This window comes from Lolium rigidum, chromosome 3 (assembly GCF_022539505.1).
Source record: "Lolium rigidum isolate FL_2022 chromosome 3, APGP_CSIRO_Lrig_0.1, whole genome shotgun sequence".
NCBI lineage: Eukaryota > Viridiplantae > Streptophyta > Magnoliopsida > Poales > Poaceae > Lolium > Lolium rigidum.
In genome coordinates this window covers 380,418,031-380,432,362 of record NC_061510.1, presented here as the reverse complement: position 1 = coordinate 380,432,362, position 14,332 = coordinate 380,418,031, and the positions used below count along the sequence as shown (strand labels likewise).

The window sequence follows — 14,332 nt, the reverse complement described above, 5'->3', positions numbered from 1 at the left end:
CACGTCCCGCAAGCTTAGCGAAGCTCCGCCGGACTTCTCCACCACCACCGACACCACGCCGTCGTGCCGTCGGATTCAAGAGGAGCTACTACTTCCGCTGCCCGCTGGAACGGGGAGGTGGACGTCGTCTTCATCAACAACCGAACGTGTGACCGAGTACGGAGGTGCTGCCCGTTCGTGGCGCCGTGATCAAGAACTTCTACGCGCTTTTGCAAGCGGCAAGTGAACGTCTACCGCAGCAACAAGAGCCTCATCTTGTAGGCTTTGGAATCTCTTCAAGGGTGAGACTCGATAATCCCCTCGTTGCTACCGTCTTCTAGATTGCATCTTGGCTTGGATTTCGTGTTCGCGGTAGGAAATTTTTTGTTTTCTATGCAACGTTATCCTACAAGTACTAGACCATGGATGCGGGCGTTGCCGCGCCCGTGAGTTAACCATCGTCAATCAACAAAACAGATGAAATGCCTCTCGGTGAGAATAGAGAATTTCCTTTCTATAAGAGCACACCGTTTGCAGAAGAAAAAAAGGGAATCAGTACTAACTTTCAAAAACTCAAGCAAAAGAGCTCAAATTTTAAATTAAAGTTTTTACTGAAATCAAATGAACAATCATCACACGATAAAGATACCAAGATTCACTGGTATAGTTCAAGTCCTAGCATGTTGGATCTTATGGCTGGTAGATGATACAATAGTGACTTGAATCCTCAATTTCTGCAGGAGAAGTATTAGGCATTAATATTTTGTAAGCTAATTGCGAACATACGTGTATAGTATTGGCGTACTTGCACACGAGAAGAACAATGTACAAAGTAGGGTTTTTTTGGTAGACAATTATGGTTAAGTTGATAGATCTAACTGAATGTCAATACAAAGCGCAACACCGAGACAACAGAAGTCTAATGACAATGATAAACAATCATCGGAGAAATATGCAAGAAACGTAGCCATTGTCAAATATGAGCACATATGTATCTGAAAATGAAACCATAAGAATTAGAAATATTTAGGTCAAGAATAATCAGCAAAAATCACAGAAACTGATTTTCAGTTACAAGTACTGACCTGAGTACATAACTGTCTGACCTGCTCTACACGTAAATGCTTAAATCTACTTACAACACGTGGTAGTGATAAGGGTCGGGCATTTCTACAACACCAGCTTATATATGTTGCTTTTGCATGTGTGCTGACTTTATGCATGATGCCGCTGAGGTGCTCAGCCTAAAAGCTAAGCCCTCCTTCATTTGCTCAAATTGCTAGTCCGTTTTGCCAACTGTGCAACACAACTCATATAGGAGATCTTAGAAAGAAAAGATTAACTGAGACTTGATCAAGGCTACAATTGACTATCTAATGTTAGCACAAAAATCATAACAATACAAAATAACATAGTGCCCTGTGTTGCATTGACAAACGATAAATTGGATTGTTTTTTGTCACTAACAAAGGGAATAGAAAGAAATATGCATACGTGAGAAGAGTTGTTGCACTACATAACTCAGAAGATCAGAAATGCATAAATTTTGAAATAAGTACAAACCTGAAAAGGAAGAAAACATTCTGAAGTTAAGAATTTGAAAGGGAGTGGATCTAGGCAACTGTTCACCGAGTCAAGAAATTACATTAAATAACCCAATCATGCAGATCTGATAAATTCGTAGACCCCTAAAAATGAGCTTACATGCATTATAATGTCCCTTGAAATAGTGTCCTCAAAGTGTGCAAGTGATCTTCTACCTTAGGCCATTATCAGTTATACATAATAAGTGTAGTATCACTACCCATAACATTTAACATAGCAAGTAAGTCCCATGTATATTTATTTTTATTGGCATACCATTAAATCACACATTGTTGTATTTTCCTCATTTATTCACCACGCCTTACAAAAATAACTACAATTGTTCCCCGCAAGAAAAGACAACGTCATGGTGCCATGGTAGAGATAAGAACTTATTTGGTTCCTAAAATTAGAGAGCTTACTTTCTCAGATGCCAAACTTTTTACGTTCAACAAACATCAGAGAAAAGCTATGGGTCAATATCTTGTACTTTGTTTACAAAAAGATGTTATGTGATGCATAGGCTCGTCTCTCTTCTTAGTCAAAGCTTCCTTGCAGTATCTGAATGTTTCTGACTCTGTGTATCAGCCTGTAAATCAAGAAGACTTAGGCTGGTGCCAATGCATCACCCCACTCTCACCCGCCACGTCAGCTTTTATCCTCACTATCACCCCACTATCACCTCACTCTCACCCCACGGTGCCAGTGCACGGGATATAGTGCCAGCTCTCACTTCTCTCTCCTCCCTACCGCCTCCCTACCGCCCCCACTAACACCGCTATCGCCTCCCTCTCGCCCCGCTCTCGCCTCCAACGCGGGCTATAGGCGGGCGGTACCGCCCCTACCGCCGGGCGGTGGAACCACCGCCCGCCGCTACCGTCTCGCCCGCCTACCGCCCCGCTACCGCCTTGCTGCGGGCGGTATCGCCCGCGCTATAGCCTGCGTTGGCACCACAGAAGATGTAGTTCATAAAGAGTATCCAAAAGAAACAGATGGATATAAATGAGACTGACCACGCAGGATTGCCCTTAAATTTGATGCCTAATAATCATTTCCTTGAACATTTTCTCAACATACATCCTGCATAAATTCGGTAAGTCACATTCATGCATCACGTTAGCAAAACTTTCTAATCACTTCACCAGTTAGCAATTCACCGAAAAAACAATAACCCCAGCATGAGGTTGCCCAGACAGCCAGACTAAATGAGTAACAGTAGTAACTTGTGTTTCAGGTCCTACCTAGACAACAGATCCGGGAGCTTCGCAGCCTCGTTGCAGCTTGTATCTGGTCGTCCAGCAGGCAGAGAACGAGAAGCAGACCAGCGGGCGGAGCACTCGGCAGAGGATTCAGAGCACGGGAAGGTCGTAGGTTGTCGTCGACGCTCCTACGGTTCGCTGCCTGCGGCCGGTAAGGTCGTGGCGAAGGAGAAAGAGAAAGGGAATCCTTGACTGTTGAGGAGAAATGAGGAGACCGAGGAGCCAAACTTGCTACCTGGAGGCTGACGACTGTCCTAACATCGCCGGCCCGACGGCAAAGTTAGAACCAAACAGTCTTGGAACCCTGGCGATGTCTCGGTGACCGCCGCGACGATATCATCGTGGCTGCGAGTAAGATTGGTGCCCGAAAATAGTGAGGAGATTTAGATTCAACATGAAGGAAGGCAGCGCACCATATATCTAGAGAGTAACGCATCTCCACTACCCATCGCCATTATACACCAGTTATGGGAGGAAGAAAGCCAAACACCATCGCTATTATTTTGCGCCGCGCCGCCGGTTCGAGATCGTACCAACTACCAAGGTTACGGGAGGAAGAAAGCCCCGCAACACGCACCGAGGGCCGCTCCCTCGCGGCCGCACGGCCCACTACATTTTGGCCCGGTTCACCAGAAAGCTTGGAGGTAGTTTTCTGGAGTAGCTGCCCTTGTACATTGGGCCGACGGGTACGCGACGCGCGGGGTTACACGCTACGACCGAGAAATCTGAAGCGTCAAGTTGCTTGATCGGACGGTTCACAACGTCCAGTTGCTGTGGAGGCTCCTAGGTGGTTCCATTATACTGTTAACTAATATCATGGGACATGATATACACCTTATATGTACCATATGTTGATTTATTATGGCAGTTTAATAATATTTACTTTACTTCTTATAGGTTCAAGGAAGCATTAGCTAGATCATGGGCAACATCGTAAAATTTCAATCTGGGGATGAAATCCCATTTGACACAATTGTGTTTGCAACTGGATACAAAAGCACCGCAAATATGTGGCTCAAGGTACTAACACTGATTTTTGAATTTGCATAAGTCATATTCATTTTGGTGCAACAATTGTTAAATCTCCTAACCGGGTAATATGATATTTTTGGGCCCAGAATAGGGAGAGCATGTTAAATGATAATGTACTGCCAACCAAAGAATATCCGAATCACTCAAAAGGTGAAAATAGACTTTACTATGATGGGTTGGCAAGGAGAGGATTGGCTGGTATTGCTAGGGATGCTAGGAATATCGCTGATGACATTAAATTTGTGGTAGGCTCTATGGGCGACCAAATTTGCTTTCTTATGTAGTTTAACATGCAAGTGCATTAGACTATTATGCCTCTAAAACATCTTCATGCGAAGGCATATATGTTCTAGGAGTAAGCTTTGTTGATGTTTAGCATGGAACGGTACTTGGCCTCGTACCGGTTGCATGTTAATATATACCTATAGGGCAAGGCGTACATAGTTTGGGGTGTATCCATATACATGACATATGGTATATGGAAGGTACAAGGCAAAACCATATACATAATCTAACACACCCCCTTAATCTAAACCTTTGGAAAGGTTGGAATTACGCTTGAACTCATCTAGTTTCTTGGCTAGAAGTGCCTCGGTGAATCCATCTGCAACATGATCCTTGCTTGAAATAAACTTAATATCCAACAAATTGTCTGCAACTCGTACTCTGATAAAGTGAAAGTCAATTTCAATGTGTTTAGTACGGGCATGAACACACAGGATTAGCAGACAAGTAGGTGACACCCAAGTTGCCACACCAAAGACATGGCTTCTCTTTCAACTTTACTCCTAGTTCACTAAGGATAGCTTCAACCCATATCAATTCACCCGGAGCATTAGCAAAGGCTTTATATTCAATTTTATTACTGGATCTAGACGCTATAGCTTGTTTTCCAAAGACTCCAGGAGACCAGATTCGGTTCAACAAATATGGCAAACCCACTAGTGGATCTTTCCTCTGAAGTAGTCACATTTGCAACCCTTCCTAGGGTTTCCGGAGCCGCTGCATTTGTGACGGTTTTCAAATACCAAACAATCAGACTAAACTTATTTGGGATAGTTCATTCATTTTTTCTGCTTTTGTTTGTGTCCAAATTTACAGTTTAACCTCATTGTAAATTAGGAGGCTGTGCTGATCAAAGTAAAGAGTCTAAGACTATAATTCTATAGACATGCCTTGGACCCACAATGTTTTTGTTGTACCACTCTGATGGATGTAATAATAGTGGAAAAATGTTTTATTAGTGTTATGTCAACGACTTGCGTACTACATAACATGAAGTGGTATGCTGGGTCACCGCATACACAAAGCTAACTAATCATTCCCCTCTGCCCGCATGAACAAATACAATAAACTATAATTACCGAGAAATAGGGCGTACTCTTGAAGCATGCGAAGCGTGGCAATGGCCTTGAGTCACCCGAGCAAAGACCACCATGCAATCTACACCACCACCACCACCAAGCACCTTACACCAACACCAAAATCCACCACTTAGCCACCATTGCTTCAAAAGAACATCACCAAATCACCCCCAAACACTAACCCATCAGTAGATCATGGTTCCCCTAGCTCCTACTAGCTAAATGGTGAAGTTCTGCTGGAAATACGCCTCAAATCCGAGCAAAATCGGGAATGCACTGATGAAGAACTCGAGTTGAGGTCGTGGTGGAAGAAAAGAGAGAAAGAGGAGAGGAACAAGAAGGAAGAATGCGTCCCGACGTGATATTTCCGTGGCCCGGACTAATCGGTAGCGCGTGGCCGATGCAACGTGGCCGACTGCAGGCCACGCGCACGATCGGCCGGTCAGTGGTCCCATGAAAGCCTGCAATCGGCAGCGAGGCGACCGATCGGCAGATCCGTGGCCGATCGGTAACTCTGTGGCCGACCGAGTCACATATTCGAAAAAGTTTGAAATCTCAATTATGAGGTTCACGGGCTGGGCCTACTGTCTCCACCCATCCTAGTTTTGAACTGGACCCAATTCATTGACCAGCTCAGCCTGGTAAGAAGTATACGATCCATCCGACTCGGCCCAAAACTAGCCCAGTCCATTTACCCTAAAAAAAAACTAGGCCAGTCCATAGAAGGCCAGAGAAGGGCGGCGTGCCGGCGTCCTCTGCTCCTCGTTGCAAGTTCTTCAACTTCCGTCGCAAGTTGAAACCACAGGACCCGGCAGCGACCGGCGCCGATCCAGCCCGCCGCGATGGAATTCGCCCTCGTCGACGGCGAGAGCTTCTCGCCGTCCTGCTCCACGCTCGTCATGGTCAGGATTCTAATTCTCGCTGAAATCTGGCTTTGCTAGCTCGCTCCGGTGTCTGATGCGCTTCCCCGGCCGCGCGCAGCCCGCGCTCTCGATAGGCAACGTGGGGCAGCTCGCCGTGGACCTGCTGATACCGTCGGCCAAAGCGAGGCGCGTGGCCTACCTCGACGAGCCCTCCGTGCTGCCCTGCGCCGGCAACGACGCCTTCGGCCCCGACGCCGTCGGCGACCTCGCGCTCGCGCTCGAAGGTTGGTTCTCGAACCATCTCGATCCTTTGCCCCCCTGTGACGTACACGCCTGCGGTTTGATTAGTCACGGTACCGGTGCTTCTTGCTTGTACTCTTGGCCCTTTGCTCTGTGCACGCCAACTGTTTGATGAAATGCTTGAGGGCTGCGTGTACTCTACTACTACATAGTATAGCGTCCTTGCCTTGCAACGGGACGGGAAACAAAAGATACATCGATAGGAACCAGTGTAATCCTTGCATGCCTTAAACAGAAGCCGGCACATTATAGTTTTTTACCTTCTTCTCTCTTTGCCGTTCCGTTACCCCATGGCGTATATTCGCTAAGTTGGTGCCTGCAGTCCTCATCCACGATGTGTCACATCTGAATGTATTATCTAATTCCGGTATATCTTGTAAGGGTTTGTCGTCCGTGATGACAAACTTAGAATAGATAAACATCCTTCCAATTTGCAGACATGTTAATAAATGACGATTATTATTTCTCACCTTAGGGCTTGTTTGGTTCAAAGGAATACCCTAGGAATTTTGGAGGATTCCATTCCTTAGGATTTTTTCCCTACAGAACTTGTTTGCTATGCAGGATTTTTTCATATGGTCTACTTTGTATGCAACTCCATAGGAAAAATTCTCTTAGTTCTAACCTCATTGAAATTTTTCCTTTGTTTTTAGAACAGCTATGGTCCTGCATTTTCCTGCAATGCAACCAAACAACACATGTAATACACATTCTTCTATTTTCAATTTCTGTAAAATTCAACATGTCATGGCCTTCTGTTCCTATGTTTTTCCAATTCATGCGTTTTGGAAATCCTGCGAACCAAACAGGCCCTTAGAGTTGTGAAATGTTTCATAATGCACAATCGGTAAGCACAAGTACGGTGACAATAAATGTCCTCACCATGATGATAAGATCTCCTTGTAACATTATAATAATTCTACCAGAGTTCATGTGCATTTCTCCACCTTGGACATGTTCCCCTACCTTTGGCTTATCCTCACCTTGACTGTTTGGATAAACTTCTCCGTGGGATCAACACGGTTGCTAGCTAACATTAACCCTGATTAATTAACAACTAGACAGCAACACACACATAAGAATAATGCATCGCCACTTCGCCAGGAGCCAGCGATGCACATGCACCAAGGTTAAACGTACATCTGCACTTTCTATTCACAGTAGCTTGTGGGCACCAGAAGGCTCAGTTACATCGCTCGCCTGGGATAACAATTTTGTTGGAGGCTACAAACCTGGCGGGGGGGAGTATCACGCATGGATGTAAAGTGGAGAAGGTAAATAGTGTAGACGGAGCTGTGGCTGCCACGTGGAGGTGTGTATGTGGTGCCGTACTTGGTCGGTCGGATCTCAGTGATTTGCGACGACGGGCAGCTGCCGGCAGAACGGAAGAACTGCAGGCGAATAATTAAGGATGCCAGACGAGATCCATTACGCGTCGGCGTCGGTACCTAGGGGCCAGGACCTCAACGATGTATGCCTTAAACACGGCGAGACACTCGTGGTAGTGGCATCCAAGCACCAATTTTATGGCTCATACCCCGTGTCGCCGGGTTTGTTAGGGGTCGTTGAGATTGTGATTCGGTCAATGTGTACTTTGTTGTGAGCTAAAAAATAGGATGAGCTGGCTGAGTGTGTTGCACTCCGAGGATATTGGGGCTGTGACACCATCAATCATTCACCAACTCCCCTTAGTAGTAAAGATCTGCTATGCACACCACTGTTTGATGAAATGAGTCACAGTTCCACATGTACTGTATCTTCTACACAATGTCAACATGCAATGAATCAATGATGAGTTAACATACAAGTTAGTGTTGGAATATCGTTTGTCGTACGTTAATGAAATATCAATATGTCGTGCAAACTCACCCACGTTACCATTTTTTGTGTGCAGAGTATGAATCACCATCTAATGGGCTGGCTTTCATTCAACAAAGGTCTCCAATTATTACAGTATGTCGGTCCTACATTGTTGGCATTTTTATTTAATTTAAGAATTTTTATAAGAACTATATTTCTTCAAATTTGCTAGTTTTGCTTAGTACTCCCTCCATATCACAAATAGATGATGTTTTGGACATTGACCTCTAAGATTTAACCTTGACTACTAATTTCTATTGTAATATTATGTATAAAAGTCAAGAAAAATATAAGATTTTAGAAATACTTTCCGATACAAATCTATACATATGTTTTTCAAATTTCCAATCTGAATAACTAAAATAATATTTTGTGGTCAAAGTTTTAGAAGTGAGTGAAGCCATGTCTGAAGTGCCATTTGCTTGTTATATGGAGGGAGTATTTATTTCATGCAACATGGGCTCATATATCTGAATTATCATCTGTGTACCGACGGAAAAGGGGCCTTCATATAACACTGATGTAACTATGTTTGGGAGCTTTGTTGTGTTGCGCTTGTTCTAATAACGTAAAAAGAGCCTTATTTTGATGCGTTGCCTTGCAGTGTCCAGTCTGAGAACCTTGTAATTTAATCTTAGTTAGATACTGACCCCTAGGGTTCTGACTAGAGATATGATCGTGGGTCACATGCATAGTGATGTGGTAGCAAAACCTTTCCTTCTATATATGCAGTTATGGAAAATACATTTCTTTTGGAAACACCATGTTCCATATTCTCGGCACTCATATGTATCATTGTATACTTTGTTCCTTGTTAACTAAAAGTTGAATGGAACATTTGGTATTCTAAAATGAATCAAAGGATGCAGTACAAAGTTCTCTGTTTTTATGATTCATTCCTCCTTTCATTTAAAGAGGTATATTGGGGGAGAGAGACTCATACCTGGATGCTTGAGGCTCTTTGTTTTGTGCTTTGTCTGGCATTGCAGTGAAGGATGATCTCAACAACTGGAATGTATAACTGCTGAATATAATATGACCACTTTGATTTCTCGTTACAAATGCAGGGGATGATGATTTCATTTGCAAAAAATGTTGCTAATTTCGTCAGTAGCATTGGAAAAGACCATCTTGTTATCCTTTCAAGTTTAGACTCTGGCAAAAGAAGAGTAATTGATGCCCCCAAGTAATTGATGTTTTTCTGCACAGCTTATGTTATAGATTTGGATGTTTTTTCACAACTAGGGTCACTGACATATTTCATCATGCAGTGATATCCTCTATTACCTTTCAAGTTGCAATGAGGATGGATCTGATCCAGAATATGAGAAGTTAGGGTGGAAGAAACTTGAGGAATATGATCCATCTCAACGATTGTGGAAATCTCTAGCTAATCTAATTGACGGTGGTGTTCTTTCAGAGGATATGGCTGATGATGCTGAAGAGATGACATTAAGTGATTACTATGCAACCTTGCCATTTGCAGCTCTATTCTTTGCCTGCAAGGTATCTGATTTTATTTCAGCTCTAAATGATTTTCCCATTTGAAGCTACTGTTATAACATCTCCCTGTTTTATATTAGGCCAAAGGTTTGAAAGTTAGCTGTGTACTATGCTACTGCTCAGAAGGGGACAATATGCCAGAATCTTTTCATTTGGCAGAGGCAGTATGCAAACTTGTAGGTCAAGACCCTGAACAATTCCACGGTATAACTCTATATCATATTGAGAACTTATCCCCTTATTACTTTTAATTGAACCCACCAAAAATTTGAACAAGTATTCCTGATTATTCATTTGTTGTCGATTGTTGTCGAATTGCGTAACTTCCCTTGCAGTAACTGTTCTTGTTTGTAATACTATATATTTTAGGAATGCCCACATTCAATTTTCTGTGGTCAACTGATCATAGTAAAGGTGGGTTTCTGTGTAAACGCTTGTTTCTATGAACTTACAGGAAATGGGTCAAATGGATGGACTATTCCCTTGTCGTGGAAATCAGTTTATGGACCTCCACCTGATATGTCTATTTTCTAGACTAATGGACTAATCTAGTAAGTCAATTTCACCAAGAACATAGCTACAGTTTTAAATTCTGTAGATTTCTCGTACATTAGCGTCTTCTTTTTGTATGAAATGATCTTTCTTGTTAGAAATTATATTTTTCATCACAAGATTTGATGATATATCCTGCCTTTATTTCTTTTTGGTTATTATTGGTAGGTCTTCTTTGTTTTATATGAAATTTATTTTTACCTAAATATCAAACTTTGGCAAGAAGCGCTTGATCCTCTGTAGGTAGAATATAAAGAGAAGCTTGCTCTGCACATCTATCTAAATAATGAAACGAACTAATGTCCACTTCAAATTTAACGTGGAACTTCACTGATACCCATACCAAACCTACATGAGAGAGCATATGGTGAACCTATACCAAGAGAAAGAGCACATAAATGAATCATACTATTGAGCATATGTCTCACTCTACAAGTCAAGTTCGACGAGCTCTTAGTGAACCTGTGTCCACCAAGTGTGTTTTAGAGAAATAAAGCAAGCTGAACAGTTCACACTCTGTCGGCAAAAAATGTTTAAATAAATGCCATGAAGTGATCACTCGAATTCCATGTTATGTCAAGTTAATCTTGCTCAGAATAAAGTTAGTCATGTCATGGAGGAAACTAGTGTATTCTGGACATCTGGCCTAGTTTTTTGTTCTCCTTTCCTGAAAGCAGTATATTTTAAAGAGGTAATAACGCTGGCAGTGCATAAACTTGTCCCGCATGTGCAAACTGGTGCATCAACTTGAAAATTGGTTAGGTCTAATACCTAAACGGTCAAAATGGTCAAACTGAGGCAATTTCTGCCTATGTTGCGTAACATGTACGCAAAGCAGTCACGCACGCCACACGTTGTGCTCATGTAGGCTGTTTTTTTTGCGTTTAGGCCCTCCCGTTTTTTTCGGCTTCACCGACCAAGCTCCCTCTCTATTCGTCTGCCTGTTCGAGGAGAGGCTGGTGGCGATGCTGGAACTGGCGGTGAGGCCAATGGCGATGGAGGCCAAGCGGGCGTACTCTGTACCATGCGTGGCTACGGCGAGGATGCCGCCGCGGCGCTCACCCTTCTGTGCAGGAAGAGAGGATCCCAACCTAGAGGCCAGGGAGGCTGGAGGGGAACGGGGGACAACACCAGCAGCTAAGGGGTGACACATGGACGGCAACTGCAGACCGGATGCGAAAAGATGAGAGTGGGGACTCAAGCAGACGGCCTCCTGGTTCAATTCCTTTGGCACGCACACTCCAGAAACTGAGGCAAAGTTGATGGACATGGCAGTGGAGCACGGCGAGGTCTAAAGCGATGGGGAGGAGCATTATGCCGGCCGGCGACCGTGTCGCGCTCTGAATGCTGATCACATTCATGACGTCAAAGGGTTCGTGCGGCCGTGGTGATGCACGACTGCCTCGGCGCCTGGGCAACCTGTATATCCTCCAGATGCTCCACGGTGAGCAGCCACACTGCTGGGACACGCGCACCGGCACTGGCAAGGGCCACCAACCTCTGGTGGTTGGAGCTCAGTGGCCTCACCGCTACGCACGGTGGCGCGCTGACTTCGGCACTGGAGAGCCTTGACCTGCGGGTGCACCTGGTGCTGTAGGGCGAGTCAATGCTGTCGGCCGTCCTATGTCCAGGCGCGCCCGCCAGCGGCCTGCTACCGCTCTGTGGCCACCAGCAGCCACCTACTGGGGTCAGGACCGGCTGTATTACTCAAGGATGGCAGGGTACACGGCAGCATCGACGGTGATGGCCTTGGTTGCCGTGCCGAGGACAAGGCACGGTAGTAGGCCCTGCGTGACTTGCGGTTGCTGCTGTCTTTGTCATGGAAGCGGTTCGTCTGCGACCGGCCCAATGCCGGCACCTGCTGCTTCGTCATCCAGGAATCTGGTCTAGTTCACGCCTTGGCCATGATCAGGACAGTGATGGCGTGCTTGGTGTTGCAGCGTGACGGCCTCGTGGAGGCGCGCGCGACCGGCCTCCTGGAGTCAACACTCCCATGCATGCACGGTGTTCTTGCTGTGGTTTCCACTAATGCAAAGGTTGGCTCCACGTGCATGAGGCTTTGCTGTTTCAACTTGCAAGCTAGGTAGCTAGGTGTACTGCACGCTATACTATGGGGATGTGGTGACTAGCGTCATTGTCTCGTGGATCGAGCTGAGCACAAGATTTCCTGCTTCGCTCCTTCCCTGATGTACTTAGGTTGCGAAGGTGTGCTCGAAGACACAATGGCAATGGGTGGCGGCTGGCGAGGTCCAGGACAACAGGGATGCGGAGTTGGAGAGAGGTGGATGCGAATTGAGGAAAATTTCTAGGGTTTTCGGGCTGTAGACGCTCGTAGATTTTAGGCCTTTGTTCTGCCTATTAGACATAGCCGGAGGGCATAAATGTAAATTTCCAGTCCGGCATGACCCTCACAAGTGCTCGGCGTGGCTCCCTTTTCAACGTGGCACGCTTCATAGGTAGAAACTGGCCTGGTTTGGCTGATTTGTACCAAATTGCACCTGCAGGACAAGTTTATGTATTAGACCGAACCAATTTTCAAGTTGATGCACCAGTTTACACATGCAGACATGTTTATGCACCACCAGCGTTATTATCTCTATTTTAAAACAACAGAGTAATTTGGCAGGAAATGGTTTGTGAAATATGATTTATCGAGGATGCTGGAATAAAACTTGTCAACTACCTAGGGATAACCAGCTCAGTTTGGTAATGGGTTTCTTTGAAGCCCCTGTTTTGTTATTATACACTACTACTGTCTCAGCATTAACAGTATGGCAGCTGCCATGTTACAATACCCGAATTCTTCCATGTGACCCATTAATCCATTATATTAAACAAAGGCTAGAGTTCTAGACCCATTGACATGTGCACAAAAGCTTATAAAGTATGCATTTATAGACTGCACAAAGTTCTTATATCTGAACCAACATAAACAACCTAGCAATAGGAGCCCCATTTGTTAATGTGTCTCGTTGAAGCCCTTGTTTGTTATTATACTAGTGTTACCATTATCAACAGGGTAGCGGCTATTTATACTAGCAGATTATTCCATGTGACCCACCATATTAAACAAAGGTCCTTGTTGGATCTGACTATCTGAGTTCTAGGCAGCAAGTTGTTTGTCCATAGCGCAATGTGATATGCGATATATCTTTAGTTCCTTTTGCTTCATTGAAGACTACAGTAAATTAAATCTTAGAATGGTCTTGCTGGAATTGTATGATGTGTTAATAGTTAAGTACTCATCAATTCAAATTTCTTGACATGTCCTATGGTTCGATACCTGAGTAGACCTATGCTAGTTCAGTTTAACTAGAGATAGTTTATCAGCTGAAAGCTGAAAAGTATGGTTTCTGTCATTGATATCCATTAAAGCTAGTGCAGCCTCCCAATATTTTGTTTTCTTACACTTAAGTTTGACAACCCTGATTCCAACTACTTGCATTTTCCATCGTTGGGTTGGTTCGTGAAGCTTGTCTGTTAGAGATGAATCACTTCTATTTTGCATCTCCGAGTTGGTCTGTCAATCCTGATTTCAAACACTTCTTTTTTGGTTATTTGGGTTGGTTCGTGAAGTTTTTTTTTATCGTGATTTGACAGGTGATGTAGCTATCATGGACAATGCTGTATTTAGAATTGAAGATGTCGAGCTTTTAGCATGAGCTGTACTACAAGTCAATCAGAAATATCCAGGAAAGGAAGGTGAGTAGCAGGCGCTCTTTGGTCCAATGAGAGACAGTTTCCAGTTTTCCTTTAGAACTCGAGATATGATGGTACTCGAACCTGCTGGAATTCAGTGACTAATATTTATACAGCTGATAGCTTGTGTCTTTTCAAATTTGTATTTTTGCCATTCAACCTGTAGCTTTCTATGTAGACTACCAGTGTCCAATTTGTGGTGATTCTTATCAGCAGCTATGTTTTGCACGTTGGCTAGATTGATTTTGATTTGGTGCTAGATTCTGTGCCGTGTTAGTGCGCACTGCTTTATGGGAAAGGAGTCGCCAAAAGGTTGGGTGGCGATTGCTTAGGTATT

At 44.2% G+C, this 14,332-nt stretch overlaps 1 protein-coding gene across 1 annotated transcript; it reads left to right on the top strand.

The window, feature by feature from the left end:
* Window positions 1-5,987: 5,987 nt before the first annotated feature.
* LOC124704401 (proteasome assembly chaperone 2-like) lies at window positions 5,988-14,210 on the top strand. Its single transcript, XM_047236655.1, has 8 exons — window positions 5,988-6,120; window positions 6,200-6,365; window positions 8,276-8,334; window positions 9,309-9,427; window positions 9,513-9,747; window positions 9,825-9,948; window positions 10,199-10,295; window positions 13,897-14,210. The coding sequence occupies exons 1-7, from the start codon at window positions 6,061-6,063 to the stop codon at window positions 10,276-10,278; spliced, it is 843 nt and encodes a 280-aa protein (XP_047092611.1). The 5' UTR covers window positions 5,988-6,060; the 3' UTR covers window positions 10,279-10,295; window positions 13,897-14,210.
* The last annotated feature ends 122 nt before the right edge of the window (window positions 14,211-14,332 follow it).

Coding starts and splice junctions, on each gene's coding strand:
- LOC124704401 (XM_047236655.1), top strand. CDS start 6,061: ATGGAATTCGCCCTCGTCGACGGCGAGAGCTTCTCGCCGTCCTGCTCC. Junction 6,121..6,199: donor CCTGCTCCACGCTCGTCATG/GTCAGGATTCTA, acceptor GGCCGCGCGCAG/CCCGCGCTCTCGATAGGCAA. Junction 6,366..8,275: donor CCTCGCGCTCGCGCTCGAAG/GTTGGTTCTCGA, acceptor TTTTGTGTGCAG/AGTATGAATCACCATCTAAT.